Consider the following 16,540-nt stretch of genomic DNA (forward strand, 5'->3'; position numbering starts at 1 on the left):
GACAGTCATGGCGAAACTTCAACCTGGTTTTGGCACTTTCTCCATTTACAACCCGTACATCTACCTAAACGGTTCAATTTCAAATATAAAGTGCTTAACCCACGGCCACGGATGTTATAAGTTCAAACGGGCAGGTCTAAGTACCCGTATCTTCCGTATTGTTCAATAAAAAGCATTTTAATCTGATTGGTGGCCATTTTCTTCGAATTTTCTCCATATGCCTTCAACTAGGCGACCCTATCGGTTGGGAGGTGTACTGCACTCTGATACGTTGTAACTCTATGAGAAAATTGCCGCCAATCGAATTAAAATGTTTTTTTATTAAACAATACGGAAGATACGGTTACTTAAATCAACTCGTTTGAACTTGTAACATCCGTGGCCATGGGGCCAGCACTTTATATTTGAAATCTGAACGTTTGTGTAGATGTACGTGTTGTAAATGGAAAAAGTGCCAAAACCAGGTTGAAGTTCCGCCATGACGCTTGTGACAGACGAGCGTCATCATGTGAACCATGGCTACCAGTCTACTACTACTTAGTGAAATGTAACATGAGACTGAGCCGCTTCATCGCATCCATCCAGGACAGGAGTAGAACAACAACATAACAGTGATTTAAGTGGGAGGAGCAGCAGCTCCAGTAGCGACCCCCCCCCCCCCCCCCCCCCCCCCAGCCCAGTGACCGGGGGCAGGGTGTGATGTGTCCGGATACGTGGTGCAAGTTGAGGCGGTGCTACCAGGCATCTATGCTACCAGGGACTCCTTCTTTCTTTGGTGATTCGCCCTGGTGGGCGTGGTTTTGAGGTTAGGTTAAACAGCAGTGGTTCCCAAAACAGTGGCAGTGGGTCGGGACCCGTTTGTGGGACCCATCCCAAAACATATATATATATATAAATATTTCAAAAGATTTTCCTTTGTTTTCTTCTTTTTTTCCCCCCTCACAATTATTCTTAAAAAAAAAAAATCTAAATTCCATAAAAAAATAATGAAACAAATCTTTAGAAATAGTGAAAATAGCAGATCTACAATCTCACCAGGGGTAAGACCAAGGGGAGCAGGGTCCCCAGCAAAATGAGTTAACATGGCGTCACAATCATTTAACCCACTTTGGCCACATTTAATACTTTGGCAATTTTTTTTTAAATCCCAGAATTTTGTAGAATTTTGCTTCTTTTTTTTAACACAAATCTTCTTTTCTGGGGGGGTCCCTGGCACAAAACATTTTGAGATGGGGGTCCGCGGTCAAATGTATATCAATTTAAGGGTCCTCCATGGCATGAAAAAAAGGTTGAAAACCAACTGGGTTTAGGCATATATAAATAACCACGCCCACCTGGGCGAAACACCATAGAAAGAGGGAGTCCCGCGCAACTGGGAGAGGAGACGAGACCCCCACTAAGTCTGACGCGCACCACGCAAACACACAAGCGCAACAAAAAAAAAAGTTGGGGACGTAGCTGTTATACTTTGCGCTACCCGAGGAGAGAAGCTCTAAAGAAAGATGGCCTCCTCCTCCTCCACATCTCCTCTAGTGTTGTCCTCCACAGTGGTCCTCCTGTGTGTGTTCTGCTCGGTGGTCCTCGGTCAGTACGAGAAGTACAGCTTCAGGTCGTTCCCCAGACACGAGCTCATGCCGCTGGACTCAGCCTACAAGTACGCGCTGGACCAGTACACCGGCGAGAAGTGGAAGGAGACGGTGGAGTACCTGGAGGTAAAGTATAACTGTCCTATAAGTACATTTACTCAAGTACTGTACTGTACAGTACAGTACAGAGTACCTGGAGGTCATTGGTGTAAAGCATTGCTTCTCAAAGTGGGGTCCGGGGACCCCCAGGGGTACTTGAGGGAGTTCCAGGGGGTCCCCAGCTAAATGATAGATTAGGCACCAAATGGACCCTTATTGGTCTGTAACTCTGAGAGTGTACACATTTGTACACTCTCAGAGTTAAATTGACATAGATTTTACAATATAAATTGCGGTGCAAGTGATAGAAATGCCATTAAATGGGGGTCTGTAGCCCTAGTGCATGTCAAACTGGGGGGGTCCTTGAAATTCAAATGGTTGAGAATCACTGCTAGAGCCGTAAAAAAAACTCCTCTTATGGGGGTCCCTGGCATATCTTTTGAAATGGGGGTCCGCGGGCTAATAAGTGTCAATTTGGGGGTCCTTGACATGAAAAAGTTTGAGAACCACTGGTCTAAGTACATTTACTCAAGTACTGTACTGTACAGAGTACCTGGAGGTCGTTGGTGTAAAGTAACTAAGTACATTTACTCAAGTACTGCACTTAAGTAGGGTTTTAAAAGTTGTATTTATTCAGATGGGAGAAAACCAAATAGCCTTTGATGTTACATCAGGGGAGAAAACGGCTACCTTCTGTTTTCCAATGGTGTTAAGTAACTTAAGTACATTAACTCAAGTACTGTAAAGCTTAAAGTGATTTTCTTTGTTAAAATAAGTGTTAAATAGCTTTATATTCTGATAGTACTCATTGCTAATAATAAGTCTATAGCATTTTGCTATAGAGTGTTTGTTCAGTTACATGTCTCTCCAGCTCTTTATTAAACAGAAAATGCATTTTCAGGTTGGGATACCAATTTTATCCAATCAGGATGGAGAATTCAGTCAGACTCAGGATACAGATTAATCAAGTGAAATTGGAAGTGATGACACTAAGAAATGAGCAGACACAGTTGTAACTGGAACACATAAATGGGTACTCTCTCCTGATTGGCTGAGAGTTTGTCACCTATACCTAAAATAAATGTTCTGTTTATTAAAGAGCAGGAGAGACATGGAGACTCCTGTTACTGAACAAACACTCTATAGCAATGATTACTATCACAATATAGTGCTTTAACCTACAAAACCTTTTGTTTAACCAAAAGAATATCACTTACCCTACTTTTAAGTACAGTTCTGAGGTATTTTCTTTACTTTACTGGAGTATTTACACATTTTCCAAAGTACCTTTACTTCTACTCCACTACATCTCAGAGGCAAATATTGTACTTTTTACTCCACTACAATTATTTGAAAACTTTAGTTACTTTGTAGATTTAAGATTATTATTTCAAAACATACAGTAACCACTTCAGCACTTTAAGACCGGGAACTCATCGGTGTCATTTTAAGACTTCTTTGGCTATTCAAAAATAGCAGATATACAAGCTCATAAGCTATGAGCTTGTAGATCTGCTATTTTTGAAAATCGTGAAAATGTTTGCAAATCTTTGAATATATATATTTTTTAAACATTAAACATTTTTAACTCAAATCTTTGCTTTTGGGGGGGAGAGGGGGGGTCCCTGGAACAACATATTTTGAGATGGGGGCCCGCGGCCAAATACATATCATTTTGGTTGGTTTAGTTTGAGAACCACTGATATAATAGAAACATAGTTTTTTTCAAAAAATCTAAAAATGACACACAGATGCGTTCCCGGTCTTTATGGGCTAAAAGAGCACTTACAGGTGGCTGCAATTCATAACTGGAAGCCTAACCTTTTTCTCCACCGCTGCTGCAGGTGTCGCTGCGCCTCTACCGGCTGCTGCGGGACAGCGAGGCCTTCTGCAACCTCAACTGCAGCTCGCTGCGGCTGGACGACGAGGACAAGTTCCAGGAGTTCCCGGAGCTGCGGGTGTTCGGCAACGTGATGAAGCGCGCCCAGTGCCTGAAGCGCTGCAAGGGGGGCCTGCCCGCCTTCAGGCAGACCATGCCCAGCCGCGACACCGTGGAGGAGTTCGAGAGGCGGGAGCCCTACCGATTCCTGCAGTATGCCTACTTCAAAGTGAGTGAGACGCGTCATACAATTCATTCTGGATTTTGTGAAACATGCATAGTTGTGAGGGCAAATGTTCTCCCATCGTGGGTTGTGTATGTGAAAAGGGACGGCAGGGCACGGTGGCGCAGTCGGTAGCGCTGTCGCCTCACAGCTAGAAGGTCCTGGGTTCGATTCTCGTGGGCGCTGGGGGCGTGTCTTCTCCTCCGCGTCATCAGCGCCCATACCCAGGGTGGGGTTGGCGAAAGGGCCTACTCTGTGTGGAGTTTGCATGTTCTCCCCGTGTCTCCTAGGGTAGTTAATACCCTCACAAAAACATGTAGTAATCCTGGTCGCTATACCGCCTCCCCCATGACAGCCGGGGCGCCTGAGGGAGGGGAAGGGAACTGGTTGGAATAACGTGTTCCTTCCACACGCTACGTCCAACCAGGGAAACTCCCCCCTGTCAGGTGACAAGAAGGTCAGTTGGCTCTCATGCACTGAAGGAAGCATGAGCTCGGCCCTGGCCTCCCTGGCTGTGGGGGACTGGTGTAGCGCTGGTGTAGGGCTGGTGTAGGGCTGGTGTAGCGCCCAGGATCACTTAGGAAATTGGCACCGGGTGAAAAAAATGGGTTACAAAAATCGCGGGATAAAAATTATAAGAAAAAAAAGAAAACGGACGGCTGTATGTATGTATCCTTTAACCAAGCATGAAGCATAATATTCAGTAGTGTTGGCACCGGTGGAATGCTTACTTTTTTACAGGGTGGCTTGAAAAGCCAGCATGTCTACAAACAGACCTGTACTTAGTCGACACTTCTTGACACTAATCGACACTTTTCCCTCTCCATTCCCTCACACTATGGGATCTGGGAGAGAGTATTGTAAGAATTTCAAGTGAAGTGAATTGTAGTGAACTTAAACTACTGCTAATTGGGCTGGGGAACAACCCCCTCAAGGGACTCCACTAATCACGTTCAACCCAGATTTGGCTCAAACAAGGGGTTAAATTTGTTCTCCTGCTATGCCTAAAAAATGTGGAACGCCCTACCAACAGTCATAAAGGATTCTGTGAATCCCTACTCTGTACTCTCCTTCAAAACCGCTCTAAAAGAGCACTTACAGGTGTCTGCAATTCGAAACTGGCCCCTGTAAAAGTCAAAACCTACCTTCTAACTGTTTATATGATGTTTTGCATAGTAGCCTAGTGTATATGTGTCTGTCATTAAATGTTTCAATGAATTGAGTACAAAGGACCCCAATGGAAACAAGCCATAGGCTTTCTTGGGTTTAAAATCCTCTTAGCAGACCTGGCATCGAACTGTACTCTCCTGAAACTGCTAATAAAGTATTCAATCAATCAATCAATCAAACTGCCACCTGTAGGTCCCCGAACCCACTTTGAATACTGCTGCATTTGTGACGGCATTTTTACTGTTTGTCTATGTCATGTTGTATTAATGTGAACGTGTTGTTTGTCTATGTCATGTTGTATTAATGTGAACGTGTTGTTTGTCTATGTCATGTTGTATTAATGTGAACGTGTTGTTTGTCTATGTCATGTTGTATTAATGTGGACGTGTTGTTTGTCTATGTCATGTTGTATTAATGTGGACGTGTTGTTTGTCTATGTCATGTTGTATTAATGTGGACGTGTTGTTTGTCTGTCATGTTGTATTAATGTGAACGTGTTGTTTGTCTATGTCATGTTGTATTAATGTGGACGTGTTGTTTGTCTATGTCATGTTGTATTAATGTGGACGTGTTGTTTGTCTATGTCATGTTGTATTAATGTGGACGTGTTGTTTGTCTATGTCATGTTGTATTAATGTGGACGTGTTGTTTGTCTATGTCATGTTGTATTAATGTGGACGTGTTGTTCATTCTTTCCCCATGCAGTCTGACAACCTGGCCAAGGCAGTGTCGGCGGCCCACACCTTCCTGCTCAAACACCCGGACGATGAGATGATGCAGAGGAACATGGCTTACTACAAGAGCCTCCCTGGAGCTGAAGACCACCTGAAAGACCTGGAGACCAAAACCTATGAGGTAAAAACACGCACACGCACGCACGCACAGTAGTAGTACATAGTAGTCAGTAGTCGCACACCCCCATGGCTACGGTTACACCTGCACACTGGTTTCAGGCTGATAATTGCAGGTTGTGCGTGGCCACCTGTTTTGTGCAGCCAGCGCAGCCTTAAAAAACGGAGTAGCTTGCAGCCTTAAGCATCATTAATCTGCTTCAAATTGACTTTTTCTCTACTTGAGGCGCCCTGGCGCATAGAACGCATAAACGTAAGGTGTGCACAACATACAAAAAGCTGCACAATATGCCAACAAAATGCGCCGTTCCCATTGAAAACCATTGCAAAAAGACAGCCACATAGGCAGACTCAAAGTTAGGTGTGACCGTAGCCTTAGGCAGGTGCTGGACCGAAAGAAGATAAAAGAACTGTCCACTATATTTCCCCTAAAGTTTTAAATGTAATTATTATTTATCATTATTAATATATTTTCCAAAAAGCATCAAAGCCCCCAATTTGATAGAGAACATGGTGTTAAAGCCCTCCTTTTAAATAAAAAAAAATGTTAACCACTTCAACCTTTTCTGTCACGTTCTGTGTTCCAGACTCTATTTGTGCGCTCGGTGCGGGCATACAACGGAGGCAACTACCGGACCTCTGTGGCCGACATGGAGCTGGCACTGCGGGACTTCTTCAAAGTTTACGACGAGTGTCTGGCCGCTTCGGAGGGCGCACGGGACGTCAAAGACTTCAAAGACTTCTACCCGTCTATCGCCGGTCAGTCACGTCTGTCTGTCTGCTGTCCCTATCTTTTTGTCTACACGTCTGTCTTTGAGACCAACTGCGTTTCCTAGTCTCTCTCATAGATGGTCACTTGGCCCTAGTCTCTCTCATAGATGGCCACTTTGGCCAGCATGTCTTCTATGGGAAGCAAGTCGTGCACCGAAAATAGCCGATCTACAAGCTTGTAGGCTATTTTCGGTTATTAGTTATTTTAAGATTAAAGAGTGTTCGAAGTTATCAAACTAGTGATAGAATAAAGAGTGTTTTGAATAGCGTTTGAATTGGTCAAAGTAGCAGGATAGAATACATGTTCAGTAGCATCTTCCGTATGGTCTTGGATATTTCATAAAAGCAACGGTTAAAGCCCTCAATCAGCGATTTCTTCAACTGGTTGTCTGTATGTAGAACAGTAGGAAAAAGCAGGTTTGGTTTAGAATGATGATGTGATACCTAAACATAATTTGTTTTGAGATTTTGAATGAGCTTTATCCCCATGCTCTCTGTGTTAACCCATGCAGACCACTACATCGAGGTGCTGGAGAGGAAGGTGAAGTGTGAGAGTGACCTGACCCCGGTCGTGGGAGGTTTTGTGGTGGAGAAGTTTGTGGCCACCATGTACCACTACCTGCAGTTCGCCTATTACAAAAGTGAGTGTTTTTCACTAGGGCTGCCACTGGAGTGACGTCTTTGTGTCTCCTATCGGCACCGCTGCCGGTCATCAAATTATTGGCTTAGGAATGCGACAAAAACAAAAAAAATATGCATGAATTCAAGTCTCCATGGGGTGACTAATTGGGGGGGGGGGAACTATCCCTTTAAGGGCCTTATTGTGTTTTTATCCTCTGTGATATTGTGTCTGCTGTATGTTGTTGAAGGGCTGATGTGCTCTTTTCCTTTTATCACCAAATAAATGTGTTCATTCATTCAATCCAGCCAATGAAAGCTAACGGCTCTGCAGCTGGCACACAGCCGTCCGTCCCTTCATTGATAAATGTACAACGTTGTGGTTTGTCTGTGTCTTCGTGCCACAGTGGACGACCTGAAGAACGCGGTGCCGTGCGTGGCCAGCTACATGCTGTTTGACCCCAACGACGAGGTCATGAAGAACAACGTGGCGTACTACCGCTTCCACAGGGAGAAGTGGGGACTGGTAGACGACGACTTCTTCCCCAGAGCGGTCAGACTACAACCTTTTTTTACTATACAGGGTTTCCTCCCCTTTACTACAGGGTTTCCCTCCCCCCAGAGCAGGGGTGGGCAACTTTGGTGATGGATGCAGTACATTTTGATACCAATACGTTTGTACTTTTACTCAAGTACATTTTGAATTCCAGGACTTTCACTTGTGACAGAGTATTTCTACATTGCAGTATTGATACTTTAACTCAAGTAAAGAAATCCGAGTACTTTTTCCACCACTGCCATTAATGTGTGTGTGTGTGTGTGTGTGTGTGTGTGTGTGTGTGTGTGTGTGTGTGTGTGTGTGTGTGTGTGTGTGTGTGTGTGTGTGTGTGTGTGTGTGTGTGTGTGTGTGTGTGTGTGTGTGTGTGTGTGTGTGTGTTACAGGAGGCAGTGCGGTACTTCAACCAGACCACCATGCAGCTAGAAATGCAGGAGTTCTCCAAACTGCGCCTAGTGAGCGACGACGAGGTACGTGCCAGTGTTCACATATTTGTGTGTGTGTGTGTGTGTGTGTGTGTGTGTGTGTGTGTGTGTGTGTGTGTGTGTGTGTGTGTGTGTGTGTTTGTGTGTGTCACAAGATGCTTCCTGAATGTTATCTGGCTTTTTGATTCCAGGGCAGCAGATGCACATCTAAATAGCGCTGCATGATTCGTGTAAAAGTGTGACAGTCACAGTTTGAGCTCGTTTGACGTTCTCATGGCTGTCTCTGGAGTTAAGGACATAAACAAAGCTTCTTTAGTTTGTCCATGGTTTGATCACCGCCTGGCTGCAGTCAACCGGTGGCCTCTTTATCACAAATACATGACCGCAAATGGCCACTAGATGGCAGCGTGACACTAAGATTTCAGTGTGGTATTACTTAGTCTCGCGTCACCAGACTGTTGCCTCCCACAATTTACAAATGTTTCCGACATACAGTCTGGGACTCGGAAGCTCTGATCATGTGTAAGTGGAAAGCGGATGCCCCTCCCCTACCCACGTCCGTTTCAGCATTGTGCAGAGTCCGACTGGAATCAACGAATCTCATAAACATCGTTTATGTCTACTAGTGTCTTCTTTCACAGTTTTTTCGGCATTAATTCCATGATACCTTTCTCAGTTTTCTGTGATAAACAATCCTCGCACAAATAACATGAATCTACCGCTCCTATGACTATGCTTCCGCCTCGGTTCTGTTTCCACTAGGACTACAGGTCCGCGGGCACCGCGTCGTGATTGGTCGAATGTCTTTCCGGTCTGAACAACTTCCGTTACACAGCTTTCGGGAAGTGTAGTCCCAGACTCTATTTTAGCATTCAGAGATTGTGGAATAGTTGTCTGGTGACGCGAGACTAGGTATTACTAGGATGACTTGGAGTTTTATCTGTGAGAATTCACAGAAGTCATCATGATGGAGGGGAAATATGCAAAGTCACTGGTTGCATATTTGACTTGCAAAACTGTAAGACATTTTCTGTGTGTGTGTGTGTGTGTGTGTGTGTGTCCACAGGGGGAGGTAATGGAGTTCATCGATGAGTTCCTGGATGATTGAGGAGCGCTAGAAAGCATCACAAACACACACTGGCTAAAGACTGAAAAACAAACGCCCCCCGCCCCCTCCTATTTATTTGCCAGTGTTTAGGTGGCCTGACTGCTCACTGTTTGTTGTCTCTTTTTTTTTTACCTGATGTTTGCGATCCTGGAGATGTTTTGTTTGGCTGTGTGAGTTTGTGCACTAAATGCTCATCAGCAGGGCGGGCGTGGTGACTTTTCTGAGTTGTTTTTTGTCGTTATATCGTCTTTTAATTGTCATTATATGACAATTAATTCCTCACACACACACACACACGTTGTCTGTGTTGCCACTGCTGTTGTTGCTCTACTGGTTCACCTTGTGCCAGTGAGGAGCCCCCACTGGGAGGACATGGCGCCTCCGCCCTTAACTCCTCCTCCTGCTCAACACTCCCCACCAGCCTGTATAGGAATGCGTTGCAGTGACAAAGATCGTCTTTCCTCCGCTCCCCACCTGGCTTCATATAGACGCTCAGCCAAACCGGATGCGGTGGGTTCAAACTCCTACACTCCATGTTGGTGGACTGGTACTTCACCCCTGCGCCACCCGGGCTCGAACCGGGCTCGATGATGATGAGGATGATGATGATGAGGGCATTCTCAATGTTTTGTGTCTTCAGCCCCCCACTGTGATTTTTTTTTTCTTTTGTCTTTTTTAAATAAAAATGTTGTCTTATATTTACATGATCTATGGTCCTTTTTTTTTTTTTTTACAAACAAATAAACTGCCAAACTTCAGCTGTGAGACATCATTGCAATGCAGTGGTGTAACGTAACTAAGTACATTTATTCAAGTACTGTACAGTTTTGAGGTATTTTTTTTACTTTAGTGGAGTATTAAGTATATTTTGATACCAATACGTTTGTACTTTTACTCAAGCAACATTTTGAACGCCGGCCTTTTAATTGTAACAGAGTATTTTTAATATTGCGGTATTGCTACTTTTACTTAAAGGGCGAATTTTCAACCTGTCTTCATATAATTGGTCCTCACTAATGCTGAAATCTTGTTGGAAAAAAAGAATCCTGCCTAACGATGTCACTGGTAGACAGGTTTCTGGCCTGTCCACAGCCCTCCTATGAGACACAGACTGAGTAGAAAAAAATGGTATCATGAGTATTAGTGAGGACCAACTATATGAAGATAGGTTGAAAATGGGTGAAGTCGTCCTTTAAATCACTCAGCTTCCACAGTATCCAGACCTGAAAATGCATTTTCTGTTTAATAAAGAGCTGGGAAAAGATGGAGACTGTTGTTACTGAACAAACACTCTATACTAACAATGAGTGCTATCAGAATATAGAGCTATTTAACACTTATTTGTTTCATGTAGGAAACGGAAAAAAAGATGTTTACTCACGACCCATAAAAATTGGTTCGCGACCCAAACATGGGGCCCGACCCTTTAACTCTATGGGTCCGACCAACTGTTTGGGAAACAGTGGTCTAAAATGATGCTAATTGTTCCACAACATTCCGTTGTCCATGGGTCAAAGATGGGTCCGCGGGCTAATAAGTGTCAATTTGGGGGTCCTTGACATGAAAAAGTTTGAGAACCACTGCATTAAGACTCGAGGCCGATTCTACCAATGCCTTCGCAATCAGTAAACCTTTGTGTGCCAAGGACCCTCATCTGAACCTGTTTTGTACCAGGGACAGGCAGGGTAATGTTTATTGTATGCCGTTTTACGACGGTGCGCCGAAAATAGCAGATCTACAAGCTCGCAATGCATCTCATTGTGAGCTTGTAGATTGTAATAGTTCATATATAGTAAAGACTAGCGCCGTCATCACGGTTTTAATATTGTATTTCACTGAGTGAACACTGGATTTATTGACGACTTCTACTTTTGTCCACATGAGGGCGACAAAGGCCGAAGTGCTGCTGTGATTTTGTACACAGTAGCACTTGCAAAGTTCGACCTTTGTCGCCCTCATGTGGACAAACGTCGAGTACTTTTTCCAGCATATCAGACCAACACATGATTTGTGTGCATGCTTACTCTCCCCCTCTTATGGGACCTTCCAGGGCTTTCTCCCCTGCCTATAGACTTCAGACCCTTGCCTTGCCCTAGCAGCACTGAATGTCTTCTGAACTCAGGAGTAGCTGCTTCCCCAGCCTTCTAACGTTACATAGAATATCCTCCTGCATAGGTTTCTCCTCTATATATGTTTTCTGCCACTACATTAGTTAGTTGACCATGATACTGACATAATACAACCATGATACTGATAGTTAGTTGACTATGCTACTGACCATGATACTGACCATGATACTGACCAAGATACTGACCTGATACTATCATGATACTGACCTGATACTACCATGATACTGACCATGATACTGACCATATACTGACATGATACTACCACGATACTGACATGATACTGACCACGATACTGACCACGATACTGACATGATACTGACCACGATACTGACATGATACTGACCATGATACTGACCATATACTGACATGATACTGACATACTACCACGATACTGACATGATACTGACCACGATACTGACCATATACTGACATGATACTGACCACGATACTGACATGATACTGACCACGATACTGACATGATACTACCACGATACTGACATGATACTACCACGATACTGACCATATACTGACATGATACTGACATACTACCACGATACTGACCATGATACTACCACGATACTGACCATGATACTACCACGATACTGACCATGATACTGCGGCCTACCATAGTATCAAGTAGCCTGGTAAACCATCCATCGCGGAAATCGCATTTCATTTGATTTAAATGAAAATTAAATTAAATTCCGCTACCGGTCGAATGACAATTAAATTGCCTGAACTGAACACCAGCTGATGTGTAGCCTTCTTCCAGAACAAAAGCAGAAAGCAGACGAGAACTGTATGAAATCATTTATTTCCAGTAGAGGTGGTTGTGTACACATCTCCAGCATATACGCTACTGTGCACATAAGCATCATCATCATCAACATTATGATGTACAACACATTGTGATCATCTCTCCTGCTGTGTCTCTCTCACACACACAAAGAGAGGAAAGGCTTTGTGGGAGAATCTAACTGTTATACTTGGATGTGCGATGGTGTCGCGCACCTAAAACAGCAGATCTATTGCGATGCCTTGTGAGCTTGTAGATCAGCCATTTTCGGTGAGTGACATGATGCTCAACCAAGCATAAATCAGGCAAAGTGTTGACTGTCACTTGGCATTACGTTCATTTGGTTTCACGTTTAAGTACTCAGTAAATTCCAAGTCCGTAATGGTGTTGATTTTTACTGAGCTTTGCTACCTCACATACAGTACCTGTGTTTTACCCCCCCAGTAGCAACAGTCCTCTGGTGTGAGAGTAGCCCCGTCTGTAGCCTCCCCGGTCGACCCACACATTGAGATGTTTAGCTCTGGGATTCGGTTGCATACGTTTATTGTCCCTGGTTTTAGTTGCCGGTGGATTTACGGCGTTGCTCTGTAGGAGGCCAGCCATCTTAAAGTGTATTTGTTTTGATAAGATTTAGTATGAGGCTGTGAGTACTGTGGCTGAGAATCTGCCTTAAAAAGTACATACAATACAGAATATTGTTATTCATTGTATTTCTGTGGCCTTCTCCTAGCTAGCTTTTTGGACGATGTTTAAAGGTAAGACCACTTTGGTAGAGGTTTGGGTTGTGTAGTTACCTTGCCATGATGTAACTCCAAGGTGGACAAGAAATGAAAAAGAATTGCTCCATTGATTAGAAATTCATAATTCAAAATATGCTCCTCATTGACTTACATTGTACGGTAAAACAGCTCTAAAAAACAGCTCTCTTTTAGCACAAAAAAAGAACGCAAAAGAAGTTTGATTCAGACAATATAGAACATCACCAAACCCAGTACTGTTTTTTATATAATATATAAATATGTGAACTTCCTGTCTTGTCCACTTTTGGAGTTACATCATGGCAAGGCAAATACACAACCCAAACCTCTACCAAAGTGGTCTTGCCCTTTAAATGGTTTTGTCAACCTGTTAATCTCTACAGTTTAGGTCAAAATGAAGTGTGTTGTTGTTTAATATTAAGACATATATAGGACCATGTCAATACGTTAAAATGTGCAAAAAGGCGTAAAATCGGTTATAACAGAACACACCCCTATTTCACCGTAGGGGCACCTCAGACCAGGGATGGTAAACCTGATGTGACCGAATCCAGTTGTCATAATGTTTGGTGACTGACTGGTGAGGTTACCAGAGACGGGGCCAGTGTGTAGAGACGTTAAAACAAACCCAAAAATAAATAAATACATGTGGATGCTTTCTTAAGTTTTGACATTAATCTGATCGGGTTGTTTTTAAAACCTCCCTCTCAGGGGCAAATAAGAAAAGTGAACGGCGAAGAAGAGTGATTTAGACTTGGGTTTAGCGAGCCGGTTGTCATGCCCTGAAAAAAAAAAACAGCCGATCTTACAACCTCGGATCGGCTATTCTTTTTTTTGGGGCACACGACACGGCGCACGACCAAGTATAGATCGGGCAGGAGGTTTGTGGGACATGGGGACAACACACACACAGAGCAGGTTCTGTGGCGTTCAGTGCAGACTTGGTCTTTAGGTTGTGGAGAAAAAAAACAAAAGTAAAAGAGGAGGGGGTCTAAAAATGTCCCTCTCTCCCTCTCTCTCATCCTCTCCCACATCTCTCCCTCCATGCTCTTCAACACATGGCAATCTAAAACACGGTTATCATCACTAATGCTTGACAAGGAGCAAACAGACTTCATGTGACTACAGGTAAACAATAAGAGTTAATCAACCACATGAACCCCGAGCATTGGGCGTGTCATAATAGGGTGAACATTCGGCAAAGGAATAAACGAAAAGGCAAACAATCGGCAAAAAATGGCTCGTCTACAAGCTCACAACGTGCGTCGAGCTCGTGGATCTTGCCATTTTCGCCCACGTGACGTACAAGGACGTATATTATAGGGTTTAAGTGGTTAAGTCTCCAAGAAGGGAAAATGACACTCATGCACACGCAAAAAAATAAAAAAAAAGTATTAAGCTGTCTGTCGATGGAAACCTCATATATCCAAAACTGTTACTTTTCGGGATACAAATACAAAAATAGCAACGTGGAGTTCTGAGAGTCACACTGAGTGTCGACATGACCAGGTGTGATGATGACACGGCAGGTTTGACCGCACGTCTCCAAAATGGTTCATTCATTCATTCATTGATGATGATGATGATGAGAGGATGACAGAGGGACAGTTTGAGGCCTCTGTGCCACAACGTCCAGCAATCACTATGTTTTCTAAGACAGAGGTTCTCAAACCTGCGGGCCAGGGCCCACTGGTGGGCCCGCAAATAATGGGCAAAAATACTAAGATTTCTATGATAATATAACTGGTTTCTTTAAAAACATGAAAAATGAGTTTTCATTGTGATACCGATAAATAGCAACTTTTAAAAAAAGTATACAACGGTAATTCCACTGATCCCAGCTGTAACACAAATCGATTGGTTTATAATTACAAATAAACATGCTCTGAACCCATCTTGACCCATTTTCTAGTGGGCCCTGATCCAGAACGGGTTGAGAACCACTCAAACTGTTAGTGCCAATCTCATGGATTAAAGCAACATTAAATCTCACGACTGAAAATGTCCTAATGTGTGATTTGTGAAACCGTGTGACACACACACTAGCGCCGATTCCTAAACAAATCAACAGTCAAATTTGGATGCTTTAGTAATAGTGTTCCTGCTGTTCTACATACTGCCAACCATGTGAAGAAATCACAGATTCAGGCTTTAACCTTTATCCGAGACGATTAAGATATTATGGAAGATGCTTCTGAACATATTGCTAGTTTGACCACTTCAAATGCTCTAATCTTGAAATAACCGAAAATAGCCTTTCTACAAGCTCTCAATGCGTCGCAGACGCATTGAGAGCTTGTAGATCGGCTATTTTTGCTGCGCAACATGCTTCCATAGAAGACATGCTGGCTTCCATGGAACCCACATGACTGAAATCAGTCTTGGCGACTGAGAACTTTAATCCATGCAATCTGGCACTAGGCATCATGCCTCACACAATCATGTCCCCATGTCCTCCAGCTGGCTTCCGTTTACACCTGACATTACAGATATGTCCCATGCACCAACACACGCGTTACAGACATCACACAGTAACCTGCTAGAGCCCGACCTATGCCGAATGACCAGTGAGAATGACAATAAAACACAAGTAACTTTTATCATAGAAGTTTTTGTTTTTAATAAAAAACGAACTTTATTTGATTTAACCACCGTTGTTCCAAAAACAGACGCTCTATAAGCTCACAACGTGATGCCAGGCACAGCATTTTAAGCTTGTAGATTTGATTTCTTTAATATATATATATATATATTTAATGACATGTCCAAAAAAGGTATGCCAGGTTCAAAGTGGTTACAACTTGGGGACAAATTGGCTGCATGATTGCTGATACATTGGAAAAATAAGATATCGCTGTGCTCATCATCACTGTAATATTTACATCCTTTAGAACAGGGGTCTTCAACGTTTTCAGGCCAAGGACCCCCTAGCTGAGACAGAGATGAAGCAGGGACCCCCTCTATATTGTGTGTGTCAGATTAAACTCTTTTTTTTAACCGTTTTTCCCCCTCTACACCTATTCACCCGTTTCCTAGGATGTGTGTTTTCCACTTCCTGTCGATTTGATCCAATGAAATCCAATGAAACTGGTCAGATGACCAATGATATCCAATGAAATCGACAGGAAGTGGAAAACACACTAGGAAACAGGTGAATACGCCCCTCTTTCCCAAAAATAGCCGATCTACAAGCTCACAACGCCTCGCAGTGCGAGGCGTTGTGAGCTTGTAGATCTGCTATTTTTGGCTAAAGTTCTCCTCAGAAAAGGGATGCTAGGGTTCAAGTGGTTAAGGTAAAAAAAAAAATCATACCACACGAAGATTTGGCGGACCCCCTGTAGTAACTCTGAGGACCCCCTGGGGGTCCCGGACCCCCTGTTGAAGACCCCTGCTTTAGAAAGAAGCGCCTTTACCACTGTTGCGATCAAGTTGCCATTGTTTTAGTTCAGGAGAACTATTAAGCTGTGTGTCACCTTTACATAATCATCATTTACACTTGACTGCTTAATGCCCGATTTATACCTGGCTGCGCGTCGTGTCGCACACGTAAAAGAGCCGAACTAGATCGCCG

At 43.5% G+C, this 16,540-nt stretch overlaps 2 protein-coding genes and 1 long non-coding RNA gene across 3 annotated transcripts in view; 2 read left to right on the top strand and 1 right to left on the bottom strand.

Moving 5' to 3' along the window:
* The first annotated feature begins 1,420 nt into the window (after positions 1 to 1,420).
* crtap (cartilage associated protein) lies at positions 1,421 to 10,453 on the top strand. The gene is made up of 8 exons (XM_084080265.1): positions 1,421 to 1,712; positions 3,530 to 3,793; positions 5,663 to 5,812; positions 6,396 to 6,567; positions 7,092 to 7,220; positions 7,605 to 7,750; positions 8,140 to 8,223; positions 9,245 to 10,453. Exons 1-8 carry the CDS (start codon positions 1,503 to 1,505, stop codon positions 9,284 to 9,286), a joined length of 1,197 nt encoding a protein of 398 aa, XP_083936391.1. The 5' UTR covers positions 1,421 to 1,502; the 3' UTR covers positions 9,287 to 10,453.
* Positions 10,454 to 12,229: 1,776 nt separating this feature from the next.
* Positions 12,230 to 14,172, top strand: LOC311061127. The gene is made up of 2 exons (XR_014602370.1): positions 12,230 to 12,687; positions 12,730 to 14,172. It is a non-coding gene; the product is annotated as an uncharacterized lncRNA (long non-coding RNA).
* Positions 14,173 to 14,957: 785 nt separating this feature from the next.
* The window catches only part of ubp1 (upstream binding protein 1), a 39,252-nt gene continuing 37,669 nt past the window's right edge, over positions 14,958 to 16,540 (bottom strand). Inside the window, exon 17 of the transcript XR_014602369.1 lies at positions 14,958 to 14,975. The gene's annotated coding sequence lies outside the window, so the exon portion shown is untranslated. The remainder of the gene's footprint in view (positions 14,976 to 16,540) is intronic.

Source organism: Gymnoscopelus microlampas, assembly GCF_963454915.1.
Source record: "Gymnoscopelus microlampas genome assembly, chromosome: 15".
In the NCBI taxonomy this organism is placed as follows: Eukaryota; Metazoa; Chordata; class Actinopteri; order Myctophiformes; family Myctophidae; genus Gymnoscopelus; species Gymnoscopelus microlampas.

What these genes read in the sequence shown, in the direction of transcription:
- crtap (XM_084080265.1), top strand. Translation starts at nt 1,503, where the DNA reads ATGGCCTCCTCCTCCTCCACATCTCCTCTAGTGTTGTCCTCCACAGTG. An exon ending in CTTCTACCCGTCTATCGCCG is followed by an intron (nt 6,568 to 7,091) that starts GTCAGTCACGTC and finishes TAACCCATGCAG; the next exon opens with ACCACTACATCGAGGTGCTG. An exon ending in ACGACTTCTTCCCCAGAGCG is followed by an intron (nt 7,751 to 8,139) that starts GTCAGACTACAA and finishes TGTGTGTTACAG; the next exon opens with GAGGCAGTGCGGTACTTCAA.